This window comes from Corvus brachyrhynchos, unplaced genomic scaffold, assembly GCF_000691975.1.
Source record: "Corvus brachyrhynchos isolate BGI_N302 unplaced genomic scaffold, ASM69197v1 scaffold70, whole genome shotgun sequence".
NCBI lineage: Eukaryota > Metazoa > Chordata > Aves > Passeriformes > Corvidae > Corvus > Corvus brachyrhynchos.
Window position 1 is genome coordinate 9,685,957 of NW_008236217.1, and position 13,202 is coordinate 9,699,158.

General features: G+C 40.4%; 1 protein-coding gene across 2 annotated transcripts in view; it reads left to right on the top strand.

Annotated features, from left to right (window-relative positions):
* The window catches only part of RMDN2 (regulator of microtubule dynamics 2), a 51,873-nt gene that overhangs the window by 4,521 nt on the left and 34,150 nt on the right, over positions 1 to 13,202 (top strand). For both annotated transcript variants that reach the window (XM_017746552.1, XM_008643413.2), the window contains exons 2-4: positions 365 to 819; positions 8,550 to 8,745; positions 9,711 to 9,813. In XM_017746552.1, the coding sequence (XP_017602041.1) occupies positions 365 to 819; positions 8,550 to 8,745; positions 9,711 to 9,813 (754 nt within the window). The remainder of the gene's footprint in view (positions 1 to 364; positions 820 to 8,549; positions 8,746 to 9,710; positions 9,814 to 13,202) is intronic.

A 13,202-nucleotide genomic window follows, 5' to 3' on the forward strand; every position in this document is an offset into this window, starting at 1 on the left:
GGGGGACCGGCGAGACGCCCCTCCGGGCGGCGCTCCGGCCTGACAGCTGGGTTTCCGCCTTTCTGCAGTGGCGCAAAATCCGATTATACGAGTTTCTCACATTAAAACAAGCAAATCGCAGGATGCCGGGATGGTTGAGAGTGAAGGCTTCAGTCCTGCCCACGTGCCGGCGCCCCTCACACTCCCAAACCCACTTTTGTCTTGTTTTTGCTGCCTTGTATAGTAGAACCTGCGAGAGTTGTAGTGTAACTTTGTGTCAGCAGTTCTTCCAGCCTTACACTTTTGTGATTTCAGAGCAGAGCAAGTCGCTTGGGTAGAGCAGGGCGAAATATCTTAAACTCTTATTGTTGTCTCGCAATTACAGGACCGTGCAGAAATGTCTCCCTTTGAAAATAAAGGACTAATACTGGGCGTAATGGCAGGGACTGCTGGATTAAGCCTGGTGCTGATTTGGTACCGCAAGGTCCGAAAGCCTGGTGCAGCTCTGCGTATGCATGCGTTCCAGGATATTAATTCTGTGGGCTTGCAAAATGAGGTTCCTAATGAGCAAGGAGCAGTAATGGTTTTACATGGAAGGCAACTGCAGATACTAGAAAAATTGAATGGCCTGCTACTAAGCGTGGACGAACTGAAGAGAGAGGTGGAATTTCTGAAAGAAGCTATTCCAAAGCTTGAAGGGCTTGTTCGAAATGAGCTTCAAGGAAAAGGTGATGTTCAGAGAGTTAGCCCATCACACAGAGCAACAAGGCGGAGAAAAGCAGAAACAGCTTCTGGTGCAAGAGAAACTACCAGCTCTGAAGAGGCAGAAAGTGAAGGAGGGTGAGTTAATAATAATTTGTATATTCTACTATACACACACAGTGCAAGTTGCATCATTACCTATAAGAAACTGTAAACAGGAGCCCTTTAAAAGTTTTATATAGGTTTTATACTTCTGGAAAAAAAATGCAAACGTTCAGATTAGCAGTTTTTAGATCAGAGAAGACTCTTGGTGACCATCTCTGAATCTGCACTATGGCTGAAGTTGGCTTAATGCCAAGCATAATACAGATTTTTTTTTAAGAATGTGTTTGGTAACACTGATGCAGTATTGCTACATAGCTTTGCAATGAGAGGCAAAGTTCAGAATAAAGGTATAATTTTAAAAGTGCTTCTAGTAAGAAGGTAGCCTTGTGTCTTTGACAGAGTTTGTTCAAACTGTACAAATGCTCATGTACTTTTCATGATAATTGTCTTCTATGAGCCTCACAGGTGAGTTACTACAGTGTTCTGCCTGGAGGCATTGCATACTATGGAAGCTACATCTGAGTGGAACCCCTGTACAAGTGGCAATGTTTATGTGTATGTGCTGTTGTATACACTTTCTGGTGGCTCAAAAAGTAATCATGAGGAATTTAGGGTACTGACTCAATAAGGTAGAAAGTTCCTAGTTTTGACCACATCTTCTAGTCCCATTGTAGTTAATGGGATCTTTTATACTCACGAGTTGAGGAGCACGCTTGGGGATGATGTGTACCAGGAGTCCAGGAGAGGCACTATATTTTTGTCTTGACATTACTCTCCTGTAATTACAACTTTGTTTTGGTATAATCAGATTAGATACTTAAATGCAATTTACTAAGACTGTGTTTATAGCAACTGAGTTTTTTGAGCCACTTCTCAGCGGGTCTTACACATCTGCGTAGGCAGCATTATGTCTGTAAATTGCCTATCTTATGTCACCTTTTCTCTTTAAAAATATTTTAATTAACTGTAATATTCTGAAGACAGTTAACAGGCTGCATATTAATAGAATTCTATTTTTAAGAGTTTCTCCACATTCATTTTCCGTTCCTGTGAACAGAATTTCTTTTTGTGTTACATCCCAGCCCACATGCTTCACAAGTCTTATATTTTGATACCATATTTTAAGACCTGCCAGTTCTATTATGAACCAGTTCTTTATTTTAAGTATTCAGGATTGGCATAAGTATTCGAAGACATTCCTCCTTCATCTGGTGTGGAAACATCTTGGTTCTCTTACTTTCTCAGATTATTTTATCCATTGGTTGGTTTGCAGAGGCCTTCATGTTACAAATAAAATATTCAGAGATGCAGATAAGGCAAAGGGGCCAGTTTATGAATTACCAGGTCCACAAATGCAACACGGGGGTTATTCCACACATAGCATTTGAGAAAATCCTGTTTTCTGATCAGGAGTGATGTGTTGCTCTTTGAGAACAAGCCAAGGACACTTGTGTGTTCAGGTTCTTCTGTATGACGAAGAAGCTGATGCGATGATCTATACAAGTGATTATAGTGTGCAAGAGCATTGAATGTGTCCTTAAGAGAGGCCTTCTCTGACAAGAATTTGTGTACAGTCAGAAGCAAGGAAAATAATTCAAGGTTATAGTTAGCATTAGTCATTTGGCTATGTTCTTTCCCAATGCTATTTTTCAATCCGTTTTGAAAAGAGGTGGGCTTTTTTCCTATTAACACCTTGTGCTTGACGTGCTTGTTTTGCATCTTCTCTAAATTTGACATAATTTAATTTCATTTAAGTAAATTGTATTTTTTTCTTCCTCTTACAAATAGGTTGTTAATCCTAATGTGTGTACAGTTGCAATGTATGTAGCTTTTTCCAAGGTCTTCTGTAACTTTAATGACTGTGGTGCATGGCCAGGAGAGTCAGTAGCAACACTTGGGTTTTTCTGGTTTCTGTACATCACCACTTCATATACTGTAGGCATTACACCATGTGCATTGTTTTATACTCTTCTGGGGTGAATTCCAAACACAATGGTGCATTCAGGTGCTTTTCTGTGCACTAGAGAAAAAAAAATTGCTCTTTGTTACAGATAAAACATTTTTTCACCTTTCTGTACTCCCATCTAAAGTACATGCAATGTGTTTCACTGCCTCAGCAGTAATTTCATGATCCAGAAGATAGGATTTTGCTTGAGTTAAGCACTTCTGGTTTTAATTGACGAATGGGTAGGTGCTGGGAATTGACAGATTAACTAATCTGAAGAGTTTTATGGGTTTGTGCTGGATGACTACATTGATTTCAGGTTTGTAAACTTCTTCCAGAAAAGCTTTTAATATTACCAATTTTTTTTCCATTAAATATTGGAAGCTGACAGTCTCTGATATAGCTCTCTGCTTTAATCTGCTCTGGTCATATTCTCAATGTTACTGTTGGTATTCAGTACCTTGGGAAGAGAAGCTTTCTATTTTGCCTTCCAAAAATTATGTATTTCTGGAAGTGGAGAAATATCACATGTGTTTTAGTAAATGAACTATATTTTTACATAATGACAGATAGTCTGAGCAGACGGTGCACTGAATGGATGAGACATTACATGCTAAAGAGTCTGTGGTTTCTAGTCTGTGCTTTTCTGTATTCTATTTTTTTTTTTTTTTAGTTTGTTTCAGTTCCTATAATGTACTAGTGAAAATTTCAATGTTTAACATTTGAGAATGTGTAACAAGCACTCATTCATTTACAAATACATTACGAATAAATTGTGTCTAGATGATCACCTGGAATGGAGCATATCACCAAATTCTTCTCTTTGTGATTTTCAAGCTGTTTCCTCCCTGATATGGCAGTGATGAACCCTGCACATTAGTGCCATGTTTGGCACCTGTCTTCAGCAGGCCTAGCGTCCAAGCTCTTCAAATTGCATTTGGCATCAGGCACCAGAAAGATTCACCACAGTGAATTCTTTTCCAACAGATGTTCTATTTATAATTTTTCCTTGAAATAGTTTAAATAGTCAACAGGAAAAAAACATTTCCCTTGCCTGCTTCTGAGTATCATTTCACGTAGCATTTTTAAATTTATTTTTCTGTTTATTTCTTTTAAATGCAACCTTCAGTTGGCCTAAGACTCCTTTGTGCCAAACTTTTCCTTGAAGACCGCTTATCATTGCTGATGGATATGCACTTTGGTGGATCATACAGTGCAAATTTGATTCAGATCCATCTGTGACATATAATCACCTTTGTGTGGAATTAGCCAGAGCAGATGAGAGGGTGTTTGTGTCAGCCTGTGGTTTTTTCTAAGTCAGCAGGGAGATGACAGATGATATTTGATCTAAAAGCTGAAGTGTTGTGAACAGATGATACCTGGTTAGGCCCAGTGTCTGCGAATTTACAGACACCACAACACAAGTTTTTGAACCACCCGAGTGTGTTTATACCACAGAGGTGTTTTGTACCATGTAGCTCAGGGTTTGTTTTAATCCAGTACTAGGTGCTGGGATTTACTGAACTGCTTAGCCACAGTGGGGTGAGTCTCCAGCACAGTTTCCATTTGTTCTTTGAACTTTGAACAGTCCATTTTGATACAACTGACTCCTGTTGGTTGATCGTTGCTACTCGTGTTCTTATCACTGTTTTTCTCTTTTATTTAAAATGTAGTGGTAATAAAGGTGAAAACAAGTTGGCACTGACTCTAGACATTTTTAAAAAGTTCTTCCATTTTCTCAAATATTGAACAATGTGTTTATCACACATAAATACTCACTTTTCTGTTTATCATCTGATAAAACCTCTTGCAGGAAAATACCGGGTAAAATTGCAGATTTCTGTTGTATGGAATATTTGTAAAACAAACCATAATGACTCTTCCTTGTTTACTGTTTATTTCCATTTTGGAGTAGTGTCATCAGTCCTTAAAGTCTTGGAGTTTTTAAAGTGTTAAGAAGAATCTCCACTTCTGTTTGTGTCAGTAGTGATTTTTAGTGCTTTAGAATGCATAGATATCTAAGACTATTAGCTGCTTTGTTAAGGCTGATATCACTCAACAAGTAAATTGCAATTTATGACATTCTAATCAATCTGTAAGAGGGTCTGTTCCACATTTGAATTCTTTGAAGATTCACAAAGCAGATAAATAAAGGAGGTAGGAGAGAATTTGTCAGGACAGTGGAGATGAGAGGGAATGGGTAAGAAATGACCTGCCCTCTCTGCTTTTTCGTAATTAGTTCCTTATGTGTTCACATGATCTGTTAAATAGTGACCTACTTCACACTTTTTCTATGAGTCTCCCAATAAATATATGACTTACCTGATGTCATGTTGTGCTGATTTGTGCACAGCCTAGTTTTTGGTAGCAGGGGAAGGCCACAGATGTGGCTTCTGTGAGAAGCTGCTGGAAGCTTCCTCCATGTCTGGCAGAGCCAATCTCTGATGGCTCTGAAGAAGGACATGCTGTTGGCCCAGTTAGAGAGGTTGGTAATACCTTTGTGATGACATTATTTAAGAAGGAAATCAAAGCAGTGCATGGGCAGTTTTTTCCAGGGGTAGAGAGCTGCTGCCACTGGGGCATCCTGGCACTGCGTGTGGCGATGCACTGCCGCTGCCATTTTGGCGCGCCTGCAGTGAACTTTGCCTGCTTGGCTGCCCTTAGCCAGCTGCACCGCAGGCAGAAGGGCAGGGGCGGTGGCAGCGGCTTCTCCTTTTTGGCACCCCATTTGAAGAGAGGCATTAAATAGCACCAGCGCTGCCACAGCTGGCACCGCCCGCGCAGTGGCAGTGGGGGCCATGTGGCCGGCAGCAGAAACATGGCAAATGATTCCCCAGAGTGGAACCTAGACGAGCTCAACCTCTCGGTGCTGCAAGATGCTGCAAGAATCTTTGAATTAGTGAAATTTGTTGATAATGATACCTCTGAGCAGCCATTTTTTTTCTAGTCAGAGAAAGAGGAAGAAGTCAGAACATGTGGAGAAAGACAGCATGGTGGCACCAAGGTCAGTGACAAGAAAGAGGGGGAGGAGATGCTCCAAATGTCAGAGTCAAGATTCCTCTGGAAGCCGTGATGAGGACTATGGTGAAACGAACTGTCCCCCTGTAATCCATGAAATCCACAGGGAGTACAAAAATCCACTTGCAGCCCATAGGAAAGGTGCCCATGCCGGAGCGAGTGAAGGCCAGAAAAAGCTGCAATCCAGTGAGAGACCCAAGGAGAGAGGGCCCCTGCTTCTAAAGATAGAGAGAGAAAGCCCTTGCTTCCAAACTAGAACAGCCTATCCTTAAAAGACTATACTTCATGGACAAGAGACCCACGTCACAGCAGTTCTGGGCAAACTGTTTTGCCCGTGGGAGAGACTCACAGCATAGCAGGAGAAAGGCTCCTCTGCCTGAACAAACTGCAAAAGATCTTGCGTGACAAACTGACCGAAACCCCCCACGCCCTGTGTCTCCCTGTGCTGTCAGTGGGAAGGAGGGGCTGGGGGGGAAAAAGGTGTTTTAAAGGCTTATTTTACTTCTCATTATCCTCCTCTGACTCTGTTAATAATAAATTTACTTTATACCTTTAAATTTGAGCCTATTTTGCCCTTAGAATGTTTTCTCCCAATCCTTAACTCATGACCCCTTCATTTTTTTCTCCCTCTTCTGCTTAGCTATAGCAGAGGAGAGTGAGTGAACAATTGTCGTGGGTACCTGGTGTTTTAGCCAGTGTCAAACCATGACACATGTGAATTTGATGTTTGGCCTCAGTTTGATATCTGGTCATGACATTTGCTATAATGCTGCTGGAAATCCCTACTGGGCTTATTTGGACTACCAGCCCAATGGACTTGGCTGTCAACCCAACCTTATATTTGTCAACCAGCCATTATATTTTTGCTGGGAGAATAGCATTTTCTAGTAATCACTTCTCTCTGTTATCTAACACTGTAACAGTAAGGATCATAGAAATTTAGCAGATGTTTATACAGCAGAAGTAAAGAATACAGCATCAACATTGACTTCCAAACACTGATTCCTTACTTTCATATCTACCTGATTAGGTAGCATTTGATACAGTGCCCAAATTCCTGTAACTAAGGAAATTGTCTTTACTGCTTAGTTGTTGCTGTTTTATATTATGTAGTGCCCTTATTTTAGGCTGGAAATTATGCAGATCCTCAATGCATTGATCTTTTAATTAGGGGGAATGGAGCATCTAAACCACATGAGGAAAGATACTTTCCAAACGAACTTCATATCATAGTTCTGTGTTGGAGCTTAAAAGACTGTCCCACTCCCCAGGAACTCCCCTGTACATTTGATTAAGTCGGGGCTTTTACAAATGCAGCCATGATATAATTCCCCTGTGCCCACTTCAAAATAACTATGGAAGAACAATGTACTGTGTCTTTAAACAGGCTTCAAAAAATTAAAATAAGTGTTCAGTGGTTGAATATAGTCTCTGCAGAATACAGCTTAGGGTTTGTCAACTTCAGCGTCATCAAGATTATGTAAAACAAATCTGTAGAAACAAATGAAGTTTCCCATCTCTGTTCTGCTCCATGATATTTTTCAGTTTGAACATGTACACTTGGTCTGTGTCTGTATTGTTTTATCCAAATGTATTTTTTGACTCCTTTTTCCTGTATCACTGGTTTTTGCAGCAAAACTGTCTTGCCACATTTAGCACTTCTGTAGCTTCACAAGCAGTTGTATTTGTTCATTTATAGGCTGTAAGTGTATCTGCTCTGATACACTGATCTGTTCTGAAAGCAACACATTCAAAACAGAATATTTAAAAGCCATGATTAATAACCTTCATTTTGACTGCTAGCATTCTGTTCTGGTTATATTTCTGAAAAAAGAAAGAGATTTTATATGTTCTGACTGTCATGGCCTACTTCGGTTATTCAGTTACTTAATGTGTATAGTACATTTCGTGCTTTTTGTACTCATGGTAACCATTTAGAAAATCTCAGAACCTGGCAGCTTTACATTATTATTTCTCCCCAGAACACCAGTATTTTCAAAAGTGGAAATGCAGAAGATGAGGCTTCTCTGTCCATTTTTAGTACATAAGCAAAAGGCTACTTTTTAAAAAAAATGCTATCAGCTTCTCCTCTTTGAAATTGGAGTACCCTAATGTATTCTCAGCACTTTGGACAGTAAGGCCACCTGCTTATCTCTGCTTGATATTTATGCTTTTGCAAATATTTCTTTGCCCTTGACTGCCTTGTGCTGAGTATTTTTACACTAAGCATCATGAATTAATATAAGCTATTTTCCAGTTTCGGATATTCTGAACTTCAGAATGCTTGAAAAAAATAAGGAATTTATAACAATGGTGTTATTTTTATTGGCTTATATTTAGATCTTAAAAGTGTTTAACAAAATATTGTATAAATGATTGTCATAGCACTTATATTTTGGTTAGTAAGCTCATTCCTATTTCAAAAAATAGGGAAATTGAGGTAAAGAGTTGAAGAGGCCTATTCAAGGTTACAGAACATGTCTTAAAACACATGAATGATTTCAAGTGTTCTGCATTTGAGACACAAGGCTACATGTGTTTCTAATATGTATCTGCATTTTTTAATGGAGTATTAGGCAGCAGGACAGTATAATTACTTGCCTGTTATGTTTGGAATATGACTGTGCTGTCCCTTTGAAGATAAAGGTTTATAATAATAACAATAAGCTTGATATCATTAATAAAAAATCCTTTAAAGTTGGACAACTGGGATAAATTGTGCTCTGAATTTTTTGCTTTTGAATTTAACAATGCCCTTTTTTTTAAAGAAAAAATTGGTTATTATTTTCTGTGATTTTAGTTACCTTACTGCTCATACTGATTCTGAAGGAGACTCCGAGGAAGAAAAGAGATGTATGAAATCACCTGATGCCGTGGTGAAATCAGAAGAAGATGAAGACTTATTTAATTTTTTACAGCAGGTGGACAATTTGCACAAGGGTTCAGAGGATGATAAAAAGGAGGGCTTCAGACTGCTGCTTGAGAAAGATGACAAGGTATTATGGATAAACTTAATATTATGTTGCTATTAACTTACGCTTTGCACTGCTTTTGAGAACTTAATGCAAGCTTTAAAATGCACATAGAAATGGAGGATGAAATTTCAAGCAATATATGTTTATAATACAGTGAAAAAGCAGTATTTCAAAGTGGTGTTAATATTCATGATGTGTGGACATAGGAGGTCTACTGTTTTATATCCCATTCTAATTCAATAACTTTGAGGCTTTGTTTGACATAGGAGTCCTTGCATACAACAAAGAAAAATCGTGGGCTTTTTTCTTTGTAAATGATACTTACTTTTGCTGGTTTTGGAATAGTCTGTGTGAGAAAATCCTGTAGAATTAAGTAGTAACCAGACCTACTGTTCTCAAACTATGAGCATGTAGTCTGCTCATACCTTTCTAATGTCCTTCATGTGAATTTTTCCTTTACCAGGCCCAAATGTAATTCCAGGTAGAATTTAAAGGTGGTTTGATATGCAGCGTTCAGTTCAGTGTAACATTTTATTCTGCTTTGGCAAGCATTAGTTCTGACTGTATTTTCATCTGAATATTGGAATACCAAGAAAGGTAGATGAGATATTAATTGTGGGTGACTGTGGTGCTTATGACCTCCCTAAAGGAAATACACATCACTTTGTTCAGGGATTTGTTGTGCTTTACTGGATTACCCTGTAAATGTTTATATTAAAGAAGTTTAAACTGATTTATAAAATAAAACCTCTTTAGACAGTCTAGGGTGTTTCTGAAAGCTGTATTCGCTTTTGTTCATGGAAAATTGGTCAATTGGTTCTCACATAAACTAAAGGTAGTATGTAGAAGGATGGAAGATTAACAAAAAATTACACCATGTTCTGATTAATTGCTTTAGTCAAGTTATTAATTTTAAGCATTATGAAAGTAAACTGTTCAAATCACATTCTGATCAGTTTAATTATGTAGCTGTCCTCTACTTTCAGTATGAAAACTGTGTGGACTTTCTTTGGAGACTTGCACGTGCTTATGGAGATCTGTTTGAGATGACTACTGATGCTGAGGAGAAGAGGAAATATGTAACTGATGGTAAGCAGAGGAAAAATGTTTATGTAGAATGCTGTCTGAATGTAGTGAAACATGCTTTGAACTTTGGTTAACTTTTCCAATATAAGGAATTTGCAATCCAATAAATGGAAGCATTTGTACTGTAATGATAACGTTTTGTGCAGTAAGCCACCACAGTTTACAACTGCAGTTCATTCTTTCCTCACTGAGAGATCCAAAATCAGTGGCAGAGAAGTATTATAGGTCATAATTGGAGGCTGTTGTCTCTGCAGATTGCCTTAAAATCCTCAATTTTGTTGAGAAACAGATGGATACAGAATGTGAAAAAACCCAGATGCTGTCAGCACAGTTTCTTAATTGCATCTTTGGGAGAGCAAAAGGAATAAATAAATGTTGAGGCTGGGTCAAGGTTTAGTTTTCTGCTTTCCTGTGGTAAGGAGCACTCCTGCATATCAGCAGCCTCTTTTGTGGCGATGGTGGGGATGAAACCTTGTGAATCTGGAGGAACTGTTAACCAGAAACAGAAGTCATCTGTGACAACTGATGTTGCTTCCAGACATCTCTCCCCATGTGTCCTGTTTGACAACTTAATCTCCGCAAGATTTTGATTTTCTTCTTCATAGCACTTTTTTTTTGTTGTTGCTTTTAAAAGTATTGCCCTTTCTTTCACTGTCTGGATGGATATTGGCTAGAAATACAGTTTGTTTCTCTTTTTATTTTGGGCCTTTGTTTTATTACATTAAAACCTACATCTTCTCTACCCTGTGTCACTCTCCTTCAGTCAAGGCATTGTTCTTAAAATAATCCTTTTTGCCTTTATCTGGGAGTACTTCTCTCTTTCTTTTGTCTCTCCATTGCCTCTCCGTTTTTTGCTGCAGCAAATCAGGTTTTGTAAGTGTAATCCAAGTTTGGGTTCTTTTGTCTTTTGTGACACCTCTCATTGACTTTTTGTTCTGTTGGCAGTGACAATGTCACTGACAGAGCAGTTTTGGCTGTCTCCTTTGTCATCCTTAAAGGCAGTGTCATGCCTTCATGCTGTTGTAACATATTCCACAGACAAGCTCAGCTTGTTCAAGGTCCTTCCTTGTTCCTATTCTTTTGTCATCTAAATACTCCTGAAGACTTGCACTGTCTTAGCTACTTAATTGATACTGTCTTTGCTTTAGTAGCAACTCAGTTTCTTTGTATAGAAATCCTACAGTGCAGTAAGGATTATGACACAAAATAAAGAAAAACAGTAAATTCTGTTGTTGGATCCTTTGCTTTTACCAATGACTGGACTTGAAGCTGGCCAGGACTGTGGGGAACAATAAAAAGAGTTTATTCAAATGTATTAATGAAAATAGGCAGTGTAAAAATAACATCAGCCCATTACAGAATGAGGGTGGTCACCTCACAGACAGGGACATGGACAAGGCAGAGATGTTTAATGCATTCTTTGCCTCTGTCTTCAGCATGGATGATGGACCAAGGGGTTCTCAGTGCCCTGAGCTGGAGGATGATGACTGCAAGAATGATCAATTCCTAGTTGACCTGGAAATTGTGCAGGATCTGCTGCTCCAGCTGGATCCCTACAAATCTATGGGGCCTGATGGGATTCATCTAACAATCCTCAAAGAACTAGTTTGTGTCATCTCAAAACCTCTCCTGATGATTTCTGAGCAGTCTTGGGAATCTGGAGAGGTCCAGCTGACTGGAAGCTGGCAAACATTGTCCTGATTTTCAGAAAGGGCAAGAAGGAGGACCCTGGCACCTACAGGGTCTGCCAGTCTCACTTCAGTGCCTGGTAAAGTTATAGAGAAGATTATTCTGGGAGGTATTGAAAAACACCTGGAGGACAACGCAGTCATTGGTCACAACCGGTGTGGCTTCGTGAGAGGAAAGTCCTGCTTAGCAAACCTGATTTCCTTTTGTGACACAGTAGCCCACCTAGCTGATCAAGGGAAGCCAGTTGATGTAATCTTTTTGGATTTCAAGAAAGCTTTTGATACTGTCTCTCACAGGATCCTTCTGGACAAAATGTCCAGCACACAGCTGGATAAACACGTCATGGGACGGGTGAGCAACTGGCTCACAGGTCAGGCACAAAGGGTTACAGTGAATGGGGTGACATCAGACTGGGGACCTGTCACTAGTGGGGTTCCAGAGGGCTCCATCCTCGGCCCTGTGCTCTTCAGCATCTTCATAAATTACTTGGACACAGGACTGGAAGGGATACAGAGCAAGTTCACAGGTGATACAAAACTGGGAGGAGCTGTTGACTCCCTTAAATGCAGGGAGGGCCTGCAGAGAGACCTCAACAAATCAGAGGGCTGCGCAATCACCAACCATATGAAGTTCACCAAGGGAAAGTGCTGGATTCTGCACCTGGGAGGAGACAACCCTGGATGTATGGACAGACTGGGGAATGAGATGCTGGGAAGCACTGCCGTGGATCCTGGTCACTGACAAGTTGAATATGAGCCAGCAGTGCCCTGGCACCCAGGAGGGCCAGCCGTGTCCTGGGGGGCATCAGGCACAGCATTGCCAGCCAGGCAAGGGAGGGATTGTCCCACTCTGCTCTGCACTGGGGCAGCCTCACCTCGAGTGCTGGGGCAGTGTTGGGTGCCACAATATGAGGATATGTAGCTATTAGAGAGTGTCCAAAGGAGGGCAATGAGGATGGTGAAGGGCCACGAGGGCAAGCTGTATGAGTAGCTGAGGTCACTTGGTCTGTTCAGTCTGGAGAAGAGGAGAGTGAGGGTAGACCTCATTGCAGTTACAATGAGGGGAAGAGGAGAGGCAGACATTGATCTTTCCTTTGTGGTGACCAGTGACAGGACCTGAGGAAATTACCTGAATTTGTGTCAGGATAAGTTTAGGTCAGATATCAGGAAAAGATTCTTCACCCAGAGGGTGGTTGGGTGCTGGAACAGGCTCCCCAGGGCAGTGGTCACAGCACCATCCTGACAGAGCTCAAGAAGCTTTTGGATAGTGCTCTCAGGCACATGGTGTGACTCTTTGGGGTGGTCCTGTGCAGCGCCAGGAGCTGGATTCAATGATCCACGTAGGTCCTTTCCAACTCAGCGTGTTCTGTGATTCTGTGACTGCATGTAACCTCAGCTGATGAACGATAATGGCATAGTAAAGGACAGGGAGAGATAAAGAATGGTGGAATGAAAGTGGGTCTTAGGTGTTGAGTAACCAGCCTAGTTTGGCTCATTCTCATGAAGTGGGGGTGGCGGCAGCCTTTTTCATCTCAGTTTTTGGAAGTGCTGCAGAGGGATTGAGACTGCAGGAGAGCTGGCGGTAGTTTCGTGGTTATTTTTCATTCCACTGGGTTGGACGAGTGTGTATGCTATTCTTTGTTTTTATGAAGTTAACTTACAATACAGAAATGTCAGTGCAGCTTAATTGGTTGCAGCTGAGAC